The 15,804-nt window shown below is 41.3% G+C and overlaps 1 protein-coding gene across 2 annotated transcripts in view; it reads right to left on the bottom strand.

Moving 5' to 3' along the window:
• Positions 1-905: 905 nt before the first annotated feature.
• secisbp2l (SECIS binding protein 2-like) overlaps positions 906-15,804 on the bottom strand; it is a 25,453-nt gene continuing 10,554 nt past the window's right edge. Inside the window, exons 3-19 of one of the 2 annotated variants that reach the window (XM_042491996.1) lie at positions 15,392-15,396; positions 14,739-15,070; positions 14,466-14,604; positions 13,585-13,808; positions 12,053-12,077; positions 11,782-11,897; positions 10,840-10,947; positions 10,637-10,747; positions 10,025-10,192; positions 9,731-9,872; positions 8,707-8,882; positions 8,469-8,601; positions 8,191-8,353; positions 7,053-7,273; positions 6,099-6,253; positions 5,664-5,883; positions 906-4,233 (exon numbers count right to left, since the gene is read on the bottom strand). In XM_042491996.1, the coding sequence (XP_042347930.1) occupies positions 3,608-4,233; positions 5,664-5,883; positions 6,099-6,253; positions 7,053-7,273; positions 8,191-8,353; positions 8,469-8,601; positions 8,707-8,882; positions 9,731-9,872; positions 10,025-10,192; positions 10,637-10,747; positions 10,840-10,947; positions 11,782-11,897; positions 12,053-12,077; positions 13,585-13,808; positions 14,466-14,604; positions 14,739-15,070; positions 15,392-15,396 (3,064 nt within the window). In that variant the 3' untranslated portion in view covers positions 906-3,607. The remainder of the gene's footprint in view (positions 4,234-5,663; positions 5,884-6,098; positions 6,254-7,052; positions 7,274-8,190; positions 8,354-8,468; positions 8,602-8,706; positions 8,883-9,730; positions 9,873-10,024; positions 10,193-10,636; positions 10,748-10,839; positions 10,948-11,781; positions 11,898-12,052; positions 12,078-13,584; positions 13,809-14,465; positions 14,605-14,738; positions 15,071-15,391; positions 15,397-15,804) is intronic. The other variant, XM_042492004.1, reaches the window with a different exon arrangement.

Genomic DNA, 15,804 nt, shown 5'->3' with positions numbered 1-15,804 from the left:
ATTACAGACAATAGGTGAGCAAACTGAGCTAGCCCTCTCTCTACCGAGCCGACCAGCGTCGGAAACACTTCTGTAGAACTAAAGCGACTTTATTCAGTGTTTTTACAGGGTTTGGTGATCTGTTTAGTTTGTCTTGGCGAGACCTCTGCAGATAATTTGGCTACTAGTAAAAACCGCTTGAACAATGCACACTAAAGGAGTTTACATTACACACATGGAAAGGGTTTCAGCTATATGTCACTAAATTAATAATAATAGTTTAAAATCGAGATATTTTCTGAGACAGTTATCATACCATTAAAATTCCTTACCATTGCAACCCTACATACAAAGAAAAGCTTTGGATCCTTTTTTTTAATCACCTGGAAACTGCGAGTATTTGACCCTTTTGCTTGCAAAGTGACTTAAATCATTAATCAATTATTAACCTTTTGAAATCTGAAAAAAAATGAAATGTGCCAAAAATTAGCAATAAATTTGTTAAAAAGTTACAAGAAAAGCCTACCCCAAAACAATAGCATGAATGGGGAAAATTTTAAAAAATGTTTGAGCAAATGAGATGGAAAAAAGTAAAAGAAAATAATGATAAAATAAATCTTTCTGCAACAAAATTAATAACAATGATAATTTATATATATATATTTTTCCTCATTTTTCACCTTTTACAAATGTCTTGCATTTTGCAGGTCATTTCCTTGCCAAATTGCTGATTGCTTTTCCCCCAACGTTTTTGAAAGAAATCAAACCAATTTGCTCATGCGTCAGAGGTTTAAATGATTGTAAAAGGCGTCTGAATGGAGCACAAGAAAACTGTTGTAGATCCATGTTTTAAAGGGTTTAACTGACTCATTTTCTGTTGATCTGTGAATAGAGGACAAGTGGACACAAGACAAGGCATCAAAGGATTTACTTAAACAACATTTTAATGATGTTAATCATCAGTCCATATAGGTTAAGAGCAATAACAGGATTATGAGAAACAGCCTATAACAATGTTGCTAGTGATGTACAGTCTGAAGGAGACGGTCTTAAATATCCATATAAAGACGAAGAACACGCTGAAAAAGTACTTCATTGAACCGTTTTTTGTTTTTTTTTGTTTTTTGTTTTGTTCACATTAGTTACAAGACCTTTACCAGTACTGTATTTACATAGTGCAAAAAACACACTTGCTGTCAATTACTTCAAACACTTTGATGGAAGTCAACAAAAAAGCCTACACACAGCATACCTTTTTATCAAACTAGAAATACTTTTATAATCCCAAGTATGATATTCAGTACACCGTCATCTCCCATCTTGGGGCTTCACATTGCATACAGCCCGACATACTGCATTTTTACACACACCGCATCATCATCGACTGGCTGAGATCTCACTGTGATTCACTGTCAAATACCATGATCTAATTGGATTCCAACTGTTAACATGTTAAAACTATCAAATGGCTTTAAGAAAAGGATGATTGTATTTTTTAATACAATGCAAAATCAAAATCTCTTTTGTACACTTGTATTTACAAGGGTTTATCATTAGCATGTGCATGACTTTGTGACGACTTGTTTGACCTCCGGTGGTGACTCGGCCCTGATGAGGGAGCCTCACAGCTGTGGTGAATTAACTTTAGGCTGGGGTCTACACAATCTAGAAGAGCTCTACAAGGATTGATTCACTTTTAAGCGACCATATTTCCTTTTTTTTCCACTTGGGTTTTGTTAAACATCATCAATACCAGCAAACACTCGCTTGTCATATTCATCAATTTGATTTAAGTAGATTTTTTTTAAAGTGATAAAGTGAAAACTGGTAAAAACAATGACTTTGTAGTAACTTTGTAGTACCCTGATTCTTCATAATAGAGTGCTCCAGTGATGAGTCCTAAAACCTGGAAGTGGGTTAGCATCTTGACACCTCCAGTTCCCTCGTCTTGAAGTCAGTGGGGTTTTTTGAATGTTTTTTGGGGGTTCGATGCCTGAAATAAGGTCTGTGGTTAACACAAGCTGAAAAGACTTTCACTTTTTGTTCTACAACATGAAACTCATCAATGAATACCCCACTCGAGAATTTTAAAACTTTTATGTGTTTTAAAAAGGCAGTTGTTAACAAATGGCTGAATGAGACTGCAGAACATCACTCCAAACCGCTCTGAACACGGCTTTAGTCTCGTTGTGGTTGCAGCGTTAAATCATGTGAACACAGTGTAGTTTGTTTACAGACTAACGTTAGCTGTTTACTTGTGGCGATTGTGTTTAGGCTTCAAACATCCAAAAGTGTTGTTCACTTGTGAAGATTATCTTGCAGAACAAAGCATCTAAGTATCATAAACGTTTGATTTCCTCCAATAATCCAAAAATCAATGGAAAAATCCCATTTGACGAGGGAACCAGAGCGGCGCTAACTTCTGCCTCGGCCTTCAGAAAAGCATCCACGGAGCGCTCTGCTGTAAACTACACAGACAGGTCTAAGGCATCACAAGAGTCCTGTGTCTGACTGCGTATTTATCAAAACACTTGCAAAATGTCTTTTGAGGTGGGAGAAATTCAAAAGATCTCAATATTTGGGCTTCTAAAATTGGTTACAGTTCTTGAAGGCTCCCCCAATTAGAGAACAAACTCCACCTGCGAGAACAAAACAGGAGCACTTTTTTTTTTTATGAAGCACAAACAGCATCTGGGAACTCAAGACAATTCCAGTCAGAGGAAAAACAACCAGAATATTTTCACACTAGGCAAGATCAATATGACAAACCATTATATACTGTAGTAGAACCACATAGACAAGGTTATATACACAAAGCTTGTTTTGCTTCTTAGAAGTTATCTGAATCATCTGAATAAAGAATGGGACACTTATTATTCAAACATTAAAAAAGACACTCTCTAAAGACTGATGAGTGGGAGTGGTTTTGGTAGAAAGACAGGACCCCTGACACTGTAATATTCTGTGAGGAAAAGCTAAATACCAACCGAGAAGTAATTAAGAAATGCACGTCTTTCATTCACTTACGGAGCGGGTGAAAAACACGCACATTATTTACAAAGATAAAGCTAAAGAACACAGCAAAAATAAATGTGCCTGTAAACACTCACACACGCACAAGCACACAAATACTTGCAGAGCTGTAAACCTGCGGAGCTCTGTGTAAATTAAAACGGGAGCTGAAAGGTTCCTCCTCTGTGAGACAGCAGTTTTGTTTTGTTTTTTTTTTGTTTTTTTTTTAGCGCTCATCACTTGCTCCCAAAATGTCCCTGACTCGATAAAGAGTTCAGCTTCGGAGGAGGAAAGTCAAAAAACTTCCCTCTGGATTCAAGTTTAGCAGGTTATGGGCCGAAGAAGTGAGGGCGTCCTTTTAAATAACGAGACGAGTTAGTGTTGGTGTCGGGTGGAGCCCCTCAGACTGGTGGTTGTTTGGTCTGCGACGCTGTGTGAGTTGGTCAGTTTGTAATGTGTGTGTGAGTGTTGGTCAGTTGGTTGGATACCTGAGATTATGTCTGGTGTCAGGGGTTAGAGACGAAGGAGGAACGCTGCTGGTTGCTGTGACGACGTATGAGAGAGAGTGACAGAGGGGACGAGTGTATGTGGAAGCAGACGAGGAGGAGATGTGGCATCAACCGGTGACCTTCTTTGCCTCGGCTTGCTCATTGCCCTCCGTCCTCGTCTCTGTGATGTCCGCTGAATCGAGGTCCTCCTCCTCTTCACTCTGCCCTCTCTCCTCTTCGTCTTCCTCCTCCTCCTCTTCCTCCTCTTCCGTGCTCTCCTGACTCTTTCCCAGCTGCAGGTTTTCCAGGGTCTTTGACACCCAGGATTCGATGCGGCTGCTCAGAGTCGGCACCTCCACAGAAATAGGTTCAGGAGTGTAGTCCTCCTCCTCCTCTTCCTCCTCCTCGGCCTCCTCCAACATCCCCGGCACCAGGGTGGAAGTGGTGGAGGTGATGGAGGAGTTCAGCGGGCCCCTGCAGCTCCCATCCAACGAGCCCGTCTCTGTGCTCTGCTGAGAGGCCAGCTCCAGCCGGTCGTCGACACGGACCTCGTCTCTCTCACTGGTACTCTGTGTCAGTGTCGGCGGCGCTGTCCTGGGCTGGGGGGCGGCGGGGCCGGGCGTGGTGGTGTTTGTGGCGGCTGTCAGGGCGTCACTGTCTTTCTGGGTGGTTGTAGAAGGCGCAGGGCGACTCGGCTCAGCCTCTACAGGCTCCAGGGCGTCTGAAGTCTCCACCATACTCCTCCAGTTGGTCTCTGAAGGAATTAATAGATTTGTTATGCTCCGTAACTGGTAACAGAAGTCGCCTTAACCGAATAATTCACATCATCGACTGATTTTTTTTTATCAAAGAACACTGAGCAGAGCTCCTGCTGCTTAAGGCAAAGTAGATTTAAGACTTTAAAGACGTTTTTTAATACCACTCATAATTAAGTTTAAGACTCATTGTCTTATCAACAGAACTGAAGAAGGACTATTTTATTTTGCCTGAATGTTTATTAGAACATAAAACATGACTTTTTTTGGCCAGTGAAAAGTTGGATGATCTACGTCAAATGTTCCCTTTTTAGAGTGGAGCACATAGAAGACAAAAAACATATTATATAGTCATTAAGGTATCTATTTGGTTTACCAACAGAAGCTGGAAGTATCTGGCATTTCTGGCCTGTTTTCTGGACGATTTTGTTTTGTCATTCTGCACGAGAGATTCCACTACTTGGATTCCCATCACAATGAGTTTAAGAAAAGGAATTTATTAAACTGTTGAGTAAAAAAATATTTTTGAGATTTTACAATGCAACATGAGAAAAAGATTCATAAAATCCTACTTCCTATGTCTGAGAATTTTTAAGATTGTATTTAATACCAATTAAGGCCTTATTTCTAGATCAATGAATCTAATGCCTTTAAAGACTTTATAAAGGTCTGCGGGAACCCTGAGTGAGGGCAATTTAATGTAACTTTAACTAATTCACACCCCTGTCCAGTTGGTGGTGTGTGCATATAGCCATTGTCTAGTCTCATCTTTGATGTCATGTAGGTGATCTTGTTGTCTCACAGGCTGCAGCCAAACAGGTTACCTTGGGCTTCCTCTTTCCTTTAGCCGTTGCATCGGTAGGCTTTATCGCTACTCATCATTGCAAAATATCAATAAAATATCAATAAAAGCCCAGCAGATCAGAGGGCAACAGCAGCAGCGTCTAACATCCGACACTGAGCCATATCTGTAAGGTAACGTTAGCCGTGTGTTGCAGAGTGAGACCTGGCGAAGGAGTCAGGCCGAGTAAATCAAAATCCTTTTTGCAGCTTTACAGTGAAATAAGATTTTACCCATTTCAGCTTCGAACATTAACTTCTTGATTACAAGCATTTCTGAAATTTTGGAGCCCAAAAAAAAAAAAAAAAAAAAAAGTTAAAAAGAGAGACTGATGTGGTGGACAATGAAGGACAAGCAGGCAGTGAGCTACTGATGAGGTTCATCAGCCAGCTGCAGTTAAAATTCAAATGACAGGTCGTCTAATGCTGGATTATGATGGTATTTTTATGACCCCGTCTGTTAAAATGACGGAAAACAATAAATTCTAAAACAACCTCTGACTGGTACTTTTTAATTCGAGCTGCAGTTGGTAACATTTATGAGAAAATGTGTTCAATCCCAAAAAAATGACAGAAAATGAGGGCTTACCGTACTCCTTCTCATTGACCTCCGAGATCGGCTCAGAGAAGATGGAGCAGAAGGAGATGGCAGAGGCAGCGGAGTGGTTGCGGGAATGCCCCATGTGGTGTGGGACCTTCTTGTCGTTTTTCAGAGCCTCCTCGGCCTGCTCCTGCTCCAGAGCGGAGACCATGTCCTTGTAGGCCTTCCTGGCCTCTTCTGTCAGAGACACCAAACGGTTGAAGAGACCCTGAAGGAGACAGATGGATTTCACAGATTTAGTGAGACACATGAAAAACATGAGATGCTTAAAGATGATCCTATTTTTCTAAGGTCACTCTGTACCTACTGACTACTGACCAACTGTATATATTTCATTTATGCATGTGTTTTTAAGATCAATATACTGTTTGGATAGATAATAAAGTATTAAGTTTTACATTTTAGTAGATGGGAGCGACTTACCTCAGCTCCAGAATAGTTAAAAATGCCAACCACGCTAACAGGCACTAGTTTGTTGACGCAGCGTCCAAGAGCTTTTCTGCCCAAGGCAAACACAAATGGGATCTCCTGCTCCCTCGCCATGGCAATGACATTGTAAAGAGCTTCATCCAAACCACCTGCAACACAGGAAACAAGAAAATAATCAATGACTTTAACACAAAAATGTAAAAACCCACAGTTTTGGAAATGTCAGAGTTGGGCCTGTGAGCTTAACAACTCAGCATCTATTAATATGTGAGTGCTTGTACATGTGTATGCCCTCTGGTGAGTGTTTATCATGAGTTTTTTACATTTCTATTTAGAAACTTAAACCTGCAGTAACTGAGTTTTTGGTCCACTTGTGTGCAGCGAGTTGCAAGCACAACATTGACAAATCACCAAATGCACAACTGCACCAAATCTAGCAGTTATGGAGCAAAATTTTCACTCATCTTGAGTGATATTTCTAGACAGCTGGTGAATCAAAGTCCAATATCCGCCTCTCTTTTAACTCTGTTTTGGCCTGCAAACTCCTGAGGGAAATACCCCTACATTCACCTGCTAGTCTGCCTGTCTTTTTTCAAACAGGTAGCATTAAGTGGTCTTTTTTAAAAGCTTTTTTTTTTTTTTTTAACTGACAATAGGTTAAAAGCCACGAGTGAGTGAAGAGTGAATTAATACGGTAAAGTTGCAGGCTGGACAGTAAAACAATGAGCCGAAATTTAAAGCTCTGTAAAGCTAAGGGGCGCTACAGATTGAGGCGATAGTTCTCTGTAGGTTCATAACTACAGGTGACCCCTTTCACATTTTGCATTTGATAATATTCAATTAATATATAATATTAATCGATTAATCGAAGATGTTTACAGCTTAAGTGGTCAGACCTCACACAATCACATATAGACTGATGCTAGATGGTATAACAACGTTCTTTACCTTTGGCCTGGATCTTCTCACAGTTGGGAGAAATAATGACACACTTAATCTTATGCAGCTTCATGTGCTTTGTGACCTCTCTGAGACCCATGACCAGGCGGCGTTTGGATTTGGCCTTTGTGGGATCCTTCTGGTAGACTCGCTCCTGGAAGCGAACCAGTTCCTGCAGCAGCATCGTCACACTCTCATCGATCTCTTTACTCAGCACTTGATTACAGTACCTACAAAATAAAAAAGTAAAGTGAGATTAAAATAATGGGTGTCACAGATGATAAAAACAAGTGTTTTCATATTGCAGGTGGCTACAAAACTGACAGTGATGACCGATTGTTTAAGTTAACTAGCACAAATAAAGCTGTAAAACAAGTCAAGTAAAAATAAACTAAATAAGGCAGGACATAAATTTGAGGAAGAAATGTGACATGTCAGAATAAAAAATAAAAAAGCAGAGCGAATTCTGATTCTAAGCAATTTTATCATAATCACTTGAATAACAAAATGTTGGTCAAAAAGAAAAGCAGCATTATGTAGATCATTCAAATGTAAAATACTTTTTAAGCACTTTTGTTAAATTAGGTTTAACAAGGTTTAAAATTTCAAGGTGTTCCAGCACTTGATTTTTCCCCCCTCATAATTCAAGCACTTCAAGGACCTTGTGCAAACCCTGTATCTATCGTAAGATCTACGTAACGTGGCCTGAGGAACAAGGGTCCTGGCAGTCAGAGTTGAGAGGAGGGACTTGGCTACAGAGGCCTTTTGGAGGATTTCAATTTAAAATCTGTTAGAGGAGGGTGGGCTGGGACAATAGGCCTACAGCAGAGGACACAGAGGGACAAAGCTGTGTTTGTGACCACTGGCATACATTTTTGCTGAGAAGAGACAATGTGCTTGGCATCTTTGCCATACTCTACAATTCTTTATTGTACAGTTCCGCCCTTAAAAACAACCGTTTACTTTCAGAGTGCGCTTCTTGCAGCCAAAGCTCTGGTCTTCGAGTGGGACAAGTATCTGCTTGGCTAAATATTTTTAGTCACCACATGGTGCATTTTTGAGATGTAGCAATGCCAAGGATTCCTACAAAAGGTCTGCCCTGATCAATGTCTGTTTCTCGCTGTTTGTGGGGTGAGCGTGAACTTACTCTCTGAAACGTCGGCTGTGGATTTTGGTGATGGCGTTTGAGGCCATGGGACTCCCGATGCCAGAGCTGGCAGGAGAGCCCTGTGACACCGGGGTGATGCTATATGGAGAGTTCTGACTGGCTGGAGAAAGGGATGCATCACTGGGCACACTCAAACCATTATCTGTGGTACAAACAGCAGACCAGAGACTAATTAATTATGTACCCACATTTGGTTTTTTTTTGCCATAATATATTTTCTGACTTGCTCTCACTTCTTAATGACAAATAACCCTCACCTTCTTGGGAGGCCGGTTCTCGTGCAAGATCATCAGTAAAATGTAAACTCTCGTCTCCGTGCTCCTCCTGGCCTGAAGACTCTTGCTCTACACTCGTTTTCCCTTTCTTCCCTTCACGTTCCTTCAAGATAATCTGTCAAAACGCAGAACAAAAACGTCAAAAACAAGCCCTCATATAAAGTTCCAAACATATCCATCTTCCTTTCATAAACGATTAACTTTAAATTTAATCATTAACCTTCTTTAGGGCTGTTGGCCGTTTTACTTTAGGGATCTCCCTCTCCTTCCCTCTCTTGATTCGGGGTGCGGTGGAGTCAAGGGAATTATGCGGGGCAGAGTACGGCTGCTGATGACCCTTCAACATGGATGGCACGCTGGTCGAGCCTGAACCGTGGAATGGAGTAGTTGTTCCAACTGGAGAGAAAGACAGAAAGAAAGTCAGTATACAGGCAGGATATGTGCACATGTAAAAAAAAAAAAAAAAAAAAAGATGCTTAGTGAGCCTGACAGTTACTTAATTTTTGAAAATGGCTTTTCATGGGGAACACAGACATTAACAAAAACATGCAAATAAAAAATCCCATATACAAAATCATGATAAATTCTACACAGAAAAAATAAAAACTTGCAAAAACTATTAAATAAACTTCATAGATTATTTGCTAACAATAATACGTGCTATTCCTTAAGTGTAATCAATCCTTTAACTGTGTAAAGCCCTGGAGAATTCACAGGGAGCGATTGGGCTTGTTGATGATGTTTCTATCATGTGGCTAGCGCAAAACTACACAAAAGCAAACACCTGAGAATGAAGAAGAAGGGTTTTCTCCATGAAGATGGCGATGAAAATGTCTAACTGGGGAGATGATGAGAATCGGGAATTTCTGTCTGTATGGGCTGGAGGTGAAACTGTTAGATAGATTTGAGTAATTTCCTGTTGTTGACCAAATTATGAAATGGCTACATGACCGTAGTGAAATCTGCGTCATGTCCTGCCTCCTGCACACCCTACCCAGATGCACCCCTTGCCTAACAAAGTATTTCTAGTAAGAGAGGATGCGTCTGACAGACAGTCTCCTGTTGTGTGCAAGAGGTGTAAAAAGCAAACTCAGGACAATGTCTGGACCAAATTCTGTGGACACTGTCCAGAGTTCAAATGAGAAAACAGCTCAAACTTAAACCCAATAATATTTGTGAGATGTTCACTTTTTTATACTGCTACAAGCCAGATAACGCTTGCTAATGTCTGAGTTTATAAATACCTGTAAAAGACAGTGGCTTGGTATTGGTGAGTTGTCTGGCCTTCATAGCCTGCTGGTGTTTCTCCAAAGCTGCCAGCATGTCTCCCAGGTCCAGCTCCACAGAGGTTTTACTCTTCTTCCCTGCTGCTTTAGTGAATGCCTCCTGCCGGGCGAGGAAAGAAAAGGCAGAACAAGGTCACACATGTGAACCAGTCAAACCCAACTGAAGTCAGGAATGGTAATCAGAGGCCAGGCATTCAGTCTGCTGGGTGTGAACCCATCCTACAGGCAAACTGACACAGTGCAGGTTTATACCTGTAATTTCTTCTGTTCCATGCTGATCTCAGAGTATTCCTGTGCGGTGGCCAACGCAGCAGCCAGAGCCTTCTTCCTCTGGCTCTTGGCCCTCTTGGGAACAGAGGTGGTGATGGGAATGGGTGTCTGCACAATGTTGATAGGGGAGTTTTCTGGCAGGTTATCCAGCTGTGATGCATGTAGAGACAAAAATTATTAATTAGTGGGAGTGTAAAGACATTCAACTACATAGATCACAATTAACAAAATACTTTGACCCTGCACTTCTTCTAGAATGTGTGTGTGTGTGTGTGTGTGTGTGTGTGTGTGCGCCTGTTATGCCAGTTGTTGACATTTCCTATGCACATACTACATCAAATGTTCACAAATTTCACACACTGAGAGAAGTGTTTCTACCACTGTGAATGACGCTGCCTTATGTTTACATCCTATTTACAGTCTTTAAAACATGAAGTGGTTTCACAAAATATGTCTGGAGCACCACACGTTTAATGTTGGATCTGGCTGATTAGCATATTTGTCCTCTGGATGATGTCTAGATTATTTCAGGCTTGCAGTGCATGTGTGGAAGGGACTACAGATAGTCTACAAAGACGGTCATCTTTCCTTTACCAGGTTTTTGGGCAGTTTAGGTTGCGCGTGTGTTTGGGCTGCAGCAGATTCTGGTTTGGTGTTACGTTGGACGGCTGCTCCAGTAGCAAGATCTGGGAACTCCTCTTCATCCTGACAAATATGTAGAAAACATTTTAGCACAGCAAATTTGATGCTGCACTGAGAAAACATGACAATAATATTCACAATAAACTATGACTCACCTCAAAGTAGAGGGGCTCTGGTGTGAGCTCAGTGCCAGTGACAGCTGGCTGCAGCCTTTGTTCAGACTGATTGGGAGGCACACGCCCTGGATAGCCACTGTGGAAATCCTAAAAGGCGGAGACGGACAGCGAACAGAGCAGTCAGACAGGGTAATACTGGTATTTGAGAAGTTTATTACCCTCTGTGCATTTGTGCAAAATTTGTCAAATGAGGGAAACGTGGTAGGAAAGGAGGCAAGAGAAAAAAAAAGCTTGCAATATTTTTGGTGACACTTTTCTTGCTCATGAAAGTTTTCCACAAGGTGGTGTCATGTATTTAACCCTGTGAATGGCGGTTGTGTTTTGTTTAAATTTTAAGTTTACTATGTGAGATGGACAATACAAATGTGAGACGTGTGTTTGTGTAGAAAGACGTTCCGACAGCCTTTCTGCTTGAATTTGTGTGACTGGATGCCCACTCCATGTTGAACACATTTTCTGAGAATTCTTTTTTTCCAGTGCCACCAATAATCAATAAGTATGCTAATAATTCATATAATTGTATTACTGCATATATGTTTAAGTGTTTCTTAAAACTCTCAGGGAATTATCGTCACTAATTTCAGCCCATTAAGGATGCTAATATTGCACATCATTCTGTTCATGCCAATGTGTTAAGTTGTGCCTAAACTTCTATTAATTTATTGTTTAAGTACATTTTTTGTCCCCTCCAACACCAGTATACACACACGTGGGCTCTGTTCCCAACAGTTACAGTAGCAAATGACTGTACATTGATCCCTGTTCATCTGCTGCTCAGTGAACTTCAGTGCCAATCAAAGGACAGAGCCTTAGAGCAAAAACTAATTGCATTTTCCTATTATCATTACTTAATACCAGAGTTGTTCCCCTGACCTACAGCTGACTTTTTCTCAGTGTCGACTCCAGTGGGATGTACTGCACCTGTGAGAAGTTTCTCTGTTCAGGATTCTTTCTCTGGTCTCCTCTGTGAAACTGGCCATTCCTGTCCCCCCAAGACTTTGGGGTAGCCTGAGAGGCTACATTTACCCAGGTACCTGCTGATGAAAAACAACAATTAACAGTAATTCTCAGGTAAAAGAAAAATCTCCATTCATTATATAATCTCCATTAATTTTATTACCTACAGAATGCATAAGAAATATGGCTATGACTGCACGGTGTGAAGATTATCAAAATGTTGCATCAAACATACCTGTCATAACACCAGCCTCGACTCCCTAAAAAACACAGAAAATAAGGAGAGCGTAAAGTAAAAAGACAAGTTAAGATATCTAATACTGTAATAACACAGTGAGAGACAAGCACGGGTGATTTAAGGACTAAATTACACCTGTCCCATTGGTATTTGCTCTGTGACTGATACCATGTGGCTGAAAAAATTAAGTCAGCACAGAAGTGCCAAAAACTGTAATTTCTCTAGCAGCTACTTGAGGTTGACTCCAAAAGCAAGTCAATCCCCATAGACCCCTATGTTGAAATTAACAACTTTACAGCAGAAATAAACATGCTTACAGCCTGGCACAAAAAACTGTTTTGGACTCTATAGCTTATTTCCTCATTCATAACAGCTATATAGGGTGTGAATTCACCTGTTTATATTTTATAAAGGTTAAAGTTTTGTGTAATAAATATATGGCGCGTTCCCATACCAGCTTTCTATTAGTTTGCCATAAAAAATGTAGTATGCTTCAGTACATAGAATGTAAAATGCAGCATGCCAAACCAGGATGTTCAGCAGCATCTGGTCGCATTTTGCAGTATGCAAGCCAGCATGCTTTTCTGGTTATTCTGATCCACAATCCTCTGCATGGTGGAAGATACTTCACATGGACTGATCCACAGACAGATGACAGCTGACAGAAGCTGCAATAATGTATGACATTAATTTCTGGGGCGGCGATGGATATATGAGCAGAGGGAATCAAGGCGTAAAGTTATAATGAGTAATTGTATGCATATGTCAAGTATCAGTAAGTACCGAAAGTAAAAAGACAAAAGTATTCTAATTGGAACGCAGTAATTGTCACTTCAAAATGCCAAACTTGAGGCTTCAAAACGTGAGTCTAAATACCAACAGGTGACATCACAGTGGCTACCTTTATTACTTGTACACTGTCTGTGGCTGTTACAGAGGTGGAGCCTTGCATGTTGTGACATGGCCGAGTTGTTCTCTCTGGTAAATCAATAGCCTCTACTTGTTAATAAAAAAAAAAAAAACGTAGTATTGATTAGCACTTTTATGATAAAGTATGTCAGGGACAAGCACTCAGGGTGTGATTTAGTGTGTACTCATTTTGTGCTACAAACGTTCTGCTACAATCTGACCATTTGTAAAAAAATAATTTTTTTACTCTTTACTTCTGTTCAGCTTGTGGACTTGATAAGTAGCTGTTGTAAAAAATACATTTTTTGGAGCGGAAGTCAGCTCAGAATAGGCAAAGCACTACCAACTTAAATTGAGAAAAAATAATAGTTCAGGGTGTTCAACTTCCTACTTCCTGATTTTCCCTCCTGCATAGTCTTTTTTATGCTTCACATTTACTGTAAGTTTCACATGCCTTTATTGACAGCACAAAACAAGAATCAAGGAACTACTGTACTGATGAATTATTGAATAAACTGGTTTGCGAGTTTTGAGTTTCAACAATTTAAGCAGTTTCAACAATTTAAGCAGTTCACTGTAAGCCTGTTGTGTCTAGAGCTGAGGCCGCGTAGCCGACTTACTGCGGGTGCTGGTGTATTCTCTGCGGTTCGTTGTGTTACTCCTGCAGCCTGGTTGTGTTTGGGGCTACAGTAACCACTATCACTGTCTATATCTGCCTCACTGGCGCCCTGCTCGTTGTAGCTTTCAGCTGGATGGGATGCCCGTCTTCTCTTTGTTCGGTTCTTCCACAGCAGGGGACTGGCTCTCTCCGCAGCACAGCGCCCTGACACCTCACCTGGGAAATCTGAGGACAAAGTAGGAGAAGCTTAGACCTGAAATGAACTTGAATGAACGGTGTAAAAAGTGGAATAAACCTGCTGCAATGATAATAAAAAATGGACTATCAGTAGCGATTACCTTTAATGTTACCTTGAGTCAACTGTATGATGTTTTTATGTGACATGAAACAACTGAGTAACCAAACTATATTTATAGCTGCTCATTAGCGTTCTCAAGGATCGAGACATCAGGGGTGACATCATGAGCTGCACACATGTTCACCTCTCCGACTGGAAACTCTGCATTCCAGCTCTTTCAGAAGTTCAGCATAAGCATCATCAACATCAACCTGTACGACAAGACACTGCACTTACTGGCATTGTGTCCTACTTCCTCTCTGCAAGATTCTTGTTTGCAGGCAAAGCTGAGAACTTTAACGAAGTTTGGAATGTCTTAAGTAAATCTTTCCTTTCAGCCGCAGGACTGAAGAACATCATTGACGTCTGCTGAAAACACTCAGCTGGAAATTCAAGTTCAGAATTTCCTTACTGGTACAACAAACAGGCTTCTCATCTTTAGTTGGCAGTTTTTGATTGTTTATTTATTGTTACAAACCTCTGTATAAACCCAGCATGGTAAAACTTGTAGGATGTATCTTTACTTATTGCCACAATATTCTTACCGGTTTGCTGTGCTGCATCCACCAGCATGACTGTCTTGGTCCTACCATCGGGCCCCAGGGTGCAAACCTCCTTCTGCACAGCTACACTCCTGGTTGGAGGCCGGCGACCCCGAGGAGGCTGGCACACACCCAACTGTTGCTGTAGAAGAAAGAAAAAGAGGTGGGACATGCTCACTAAACAGCTCGAGGATGAAGAGGGACACTTTTCAGCGATAAAAACAACAGATGACGTCAATGTGACAGTATCACAATGAGGCCGTTGACCTTCTGTACCTTTGGGAGAACGTTAGGTCGGACCATGCCTCGCCCTCTCTGACTGGCCATCCCATACGCTGGCCCCAGAGGCAGAGGTCTTTCACTGACATCTGCCGAGAGCGGGTTGACCACTCCAGCTTGTACAGGACTAGCATAAGTGCCCGGGAAGGGCTGGTAGAAGCCCATCACAGGCGGGCACGGAGCAGGCATGATCTGGTAGTAAGTGTAGTCATTGGAGACAGGAGGCTGGGGCGAAGACAGGATGGGGTAGGCCAGGTAGGAACCACCAGGGCTGGGGTTAGGCTGCTGCCAGCGCAGCTCCCCTCCATTATACATAGGATGTTGCCTGTGAAGGAGTGTAGAAGTAACCTGTTAGATAATTTAATATTTGACTCTCCTTTTCTTGATGACAGCGGCTGAGGCTCAGAGACAGAGCGGGCCATCCACGAATTAGAAGATATGTTTGATCTCCGGCTCCTCCAGTCAGCATTTTGAAGTACAGTATTGAATTAGTATTTGAAGTATTTGAAGTATATACATGACTTTTCCACATGACTTTTCCAAAACTTTTTGTTTTTTTTAAATTGAGTAATTCTATAACTTTTACAGTCCTGGGAAATGTGATTGTGAAATTCCATGACTTTTCCAGGTTTTCATGACCATGGGAACCCTGGGTCTCCCGTTTTAAAGTCTTGAGTTTGGCATTGTGGCCATCACAGTCTTGGTCTTGTGGAGCCAGATGGTCACCACATTTGAACAAGACGGCGGAGCTGTGGAGCAGTGAGGGGTGAATCTGAGAGCCCGAGCAAACGGCCAGCAGACAGCTTGTTGCTCAAACCAGCTGGCTCCTTAAACAATAAATTACCAAAATGTAATAAGGTGTTATATAAAAATTTACCCTCTGCACAGTTGTAATGTATGTGAATTTGGGCATTTTAACATGGAGACTGATTCACTTTTGAAGCCAGCCTTAAGTGGCCATTAAAGGAGCTGCAGTTTTTGGCACTGCTGTGTTGGCTTCATTTTTCTATCCAGAAAGTTGCCGCTCAGTATCGACACTGTAAAGAGCAAATACCAATGGGAC

The sequence above is a fragment of the Plectropomus leopardus genome, chromosome 1, assembly GCF_008729295.1.
Source record: "Plectropomus leopardus isolate mb chromosome 1, YSFRI_Pleo_2.0, whole genome shotgun sequence".
NCBI classification, from domain to species: domain Eukaryota; kingdom Metazoa; phylum Chordata; class Actinopteri; order Perciformes; family Serranidae; genus Plectropomus; species Plectropomus leopardus.
This window is presented reverse-complemented; position numbering and strand designations above follow the sequence as displayed.